We start from the raw sequence: 1,815 nt of genomic DNA on the forward strand, positions 1-1,815 counted from the left end.
CTCCATCCTAAGCTGTCAGAGCTTTGTCCTTCCTTAAGCTTATGTCCCATCTTTAAACAGAACTGCTGACCGTTTTCCAGGGACCTTAGCTGAGGTGAGGACAGCCTCTACCTAGCTGCCTGTTCAATCTCTAAGGGCTCAGGCCTCTGCTTACCACATCCCAGAAAGGAGGTACCAGGGCTACTCATGTCCATCCTCCCTGCCTTCCTACAGGAAAGCCTGGAAAGTGCCCTGATGGGGACGCACCAGGAGCTGGAGATGTTCGGAAGCCAGCCCGCCTACCCCGAGAAGCTACTGCACAAGAAGGAATCACTGCAGAAGCAGCTCATCAACATCCGCGTGGAGCTGTCTCAAGCAACCACGGTAATCTGGGGGCACAGGGGTCTGTGCTGACTGCTGCTCAGCACTGGGCAGGAGAGCCCCCACTGCTGGGTTGTGCTGCCCTAGTCCAGATTCTCCTGGGAGGGTGAGAGCAGGGCCCTCCTCTCCAGGCGGGGCATAAATAAAGACCTTGGCACTGCCTTGCAAACAGATAGCAAATACACCAGCCTGCACAACCCATGGCGTTTCCACTGAGGAGATGAACTTATTTCCCACCATACCTGTACCAGAGCGTGAAGTTACAGGGTTCTTAATTCCTTGGCTGTTCTAACTGCTTTCCTGCCCACTTTGGTTGTCTCCCTTGGAGAAGCAGTGTGCTGGCACAGATGCTGCTGCCCATATCACTTCCCAGTGGGTACAGCCAGGCCCTCCAGCACAGACTGATTGGAGAATGGCTATGAGAAGCCAAAGCCCTAGAAAAACAAGGCCCAGAATGGAGGATGGTCTCTAACTTCCAGAGAACAAACATCCTCCTTCAGGCTCTTTCTTCTTTGCCCTCCACTTTTATCCTGCAGCCTGGGGAGGACAGGAGGGTATAACAGTGAAATTATCCCCTTTGGATTTCAGTTTTCTCTTAATTTCTGTTTGCAGTGGGACGGGCTGTTGCATCTCTTGTAAGGCTAGTGTTTGGCTGTCATCAGAATGTCTCAGCCTGGTGTCCCTTTCCTTCAGTCCCTCCTCCCCAGACCTCCAGACCTCAGGTACCCTGGTCCCAGGCCCCATTGTAGGGTAAGGAGGAATGTTTGGTGAGAGCAGCTTTTCAGCAAATGCCACCCCTCCCCTTGCAGGCCCTGACGAACAGCACCATAGAGTATGAGAACCTCGAGTCTGAGGTCTCTGCCCTGCATGACGACCTCTGGGAGCAGCTCAATCTGGACATCCAGGTAAGGAAGGGCCCCCAGCAGGCAGGACTTGGGATATGCTCTGTGCCTTCCCTTTTCCCTTCAGACAAAAGGGATAGAAGTGGCTTCCTTTCTCACTTCAGCAATCTCAGGGATTTAAGACAAAGAGTGGATCCTGAGACAAAAGAAAAGGTTCAGACCATTAGTAACAGACTCTCAGTTCCAGGTGAAGATAATACAGGATTCCCCTGATTCTATCAATTCACAAGCCAAGGAGCTCAAGCGGAGGCAAGGGAAACCTAGGTTAGGCATAAAGTGTTTACAATTGAAAGGACTTAAAAAACATGCATAAATATAAACACCTGTCAGACATTAGAAGAGGCAGCAGCCTGGGAGCAAATCTACCTGCGACTTCTTCAACATGAAAGAGGCTTTCCTTCCTGGGATGGGTTAAAAACAGTCTAGTGCAGCGGTTCTCAACCTGCAGGTCCCACAGGAACTGTATTAAAGGGCCGTGGCATTAGGAAGGTTGAGAACCACTGGTCTAGTGGGAGGCAGGAGGATGGACGTAGTGATCTCAGGAATTCTTCTT

At 51.3% G+C, this 1,815-nt stretch overlaps 1 protein-coding gene across 1 annotated transcript in view; it reads left to right on the plus strand.

Annotated features, from left to right (window-relative positions):
- The window catches only part of PLEKHA6 (pleckstrin homology domain containing A6), a 62,520-nt gene that overhangs the window by 42,132 nt on the left and 18,573 nt on the right, over positions 1-1,815 (plus strand). The window contains exons 12-13 of the mRNA XM_012806661.2: positions 209-363; positions 1,170-1,265. Of these exons, the coding sequence (XP_012662115.1) occupies positions 209-363; positions 1,170-1,265 (251 nt within the window). The remainder of the gene's footprint in view (positions 1-208; positions 364-1,169; positions 1,266-1,815) is intronic.

This window comes from Otolemur garnettii, unplaced genomic scaffold (genome assembly GCF_000181295.1).
Source record: "Otolemur garnettii isolate 467f Iridium unplaced genomic scaffold, OtoGar3 scaffold00055, whole genome shotgun sequence".
NCBI classification, from domain to species: Eukaryota; Metazoa; Chordata; class Mammalia; order Primates; family Galagidae; genus Otolemur; species Otolemur garnettii.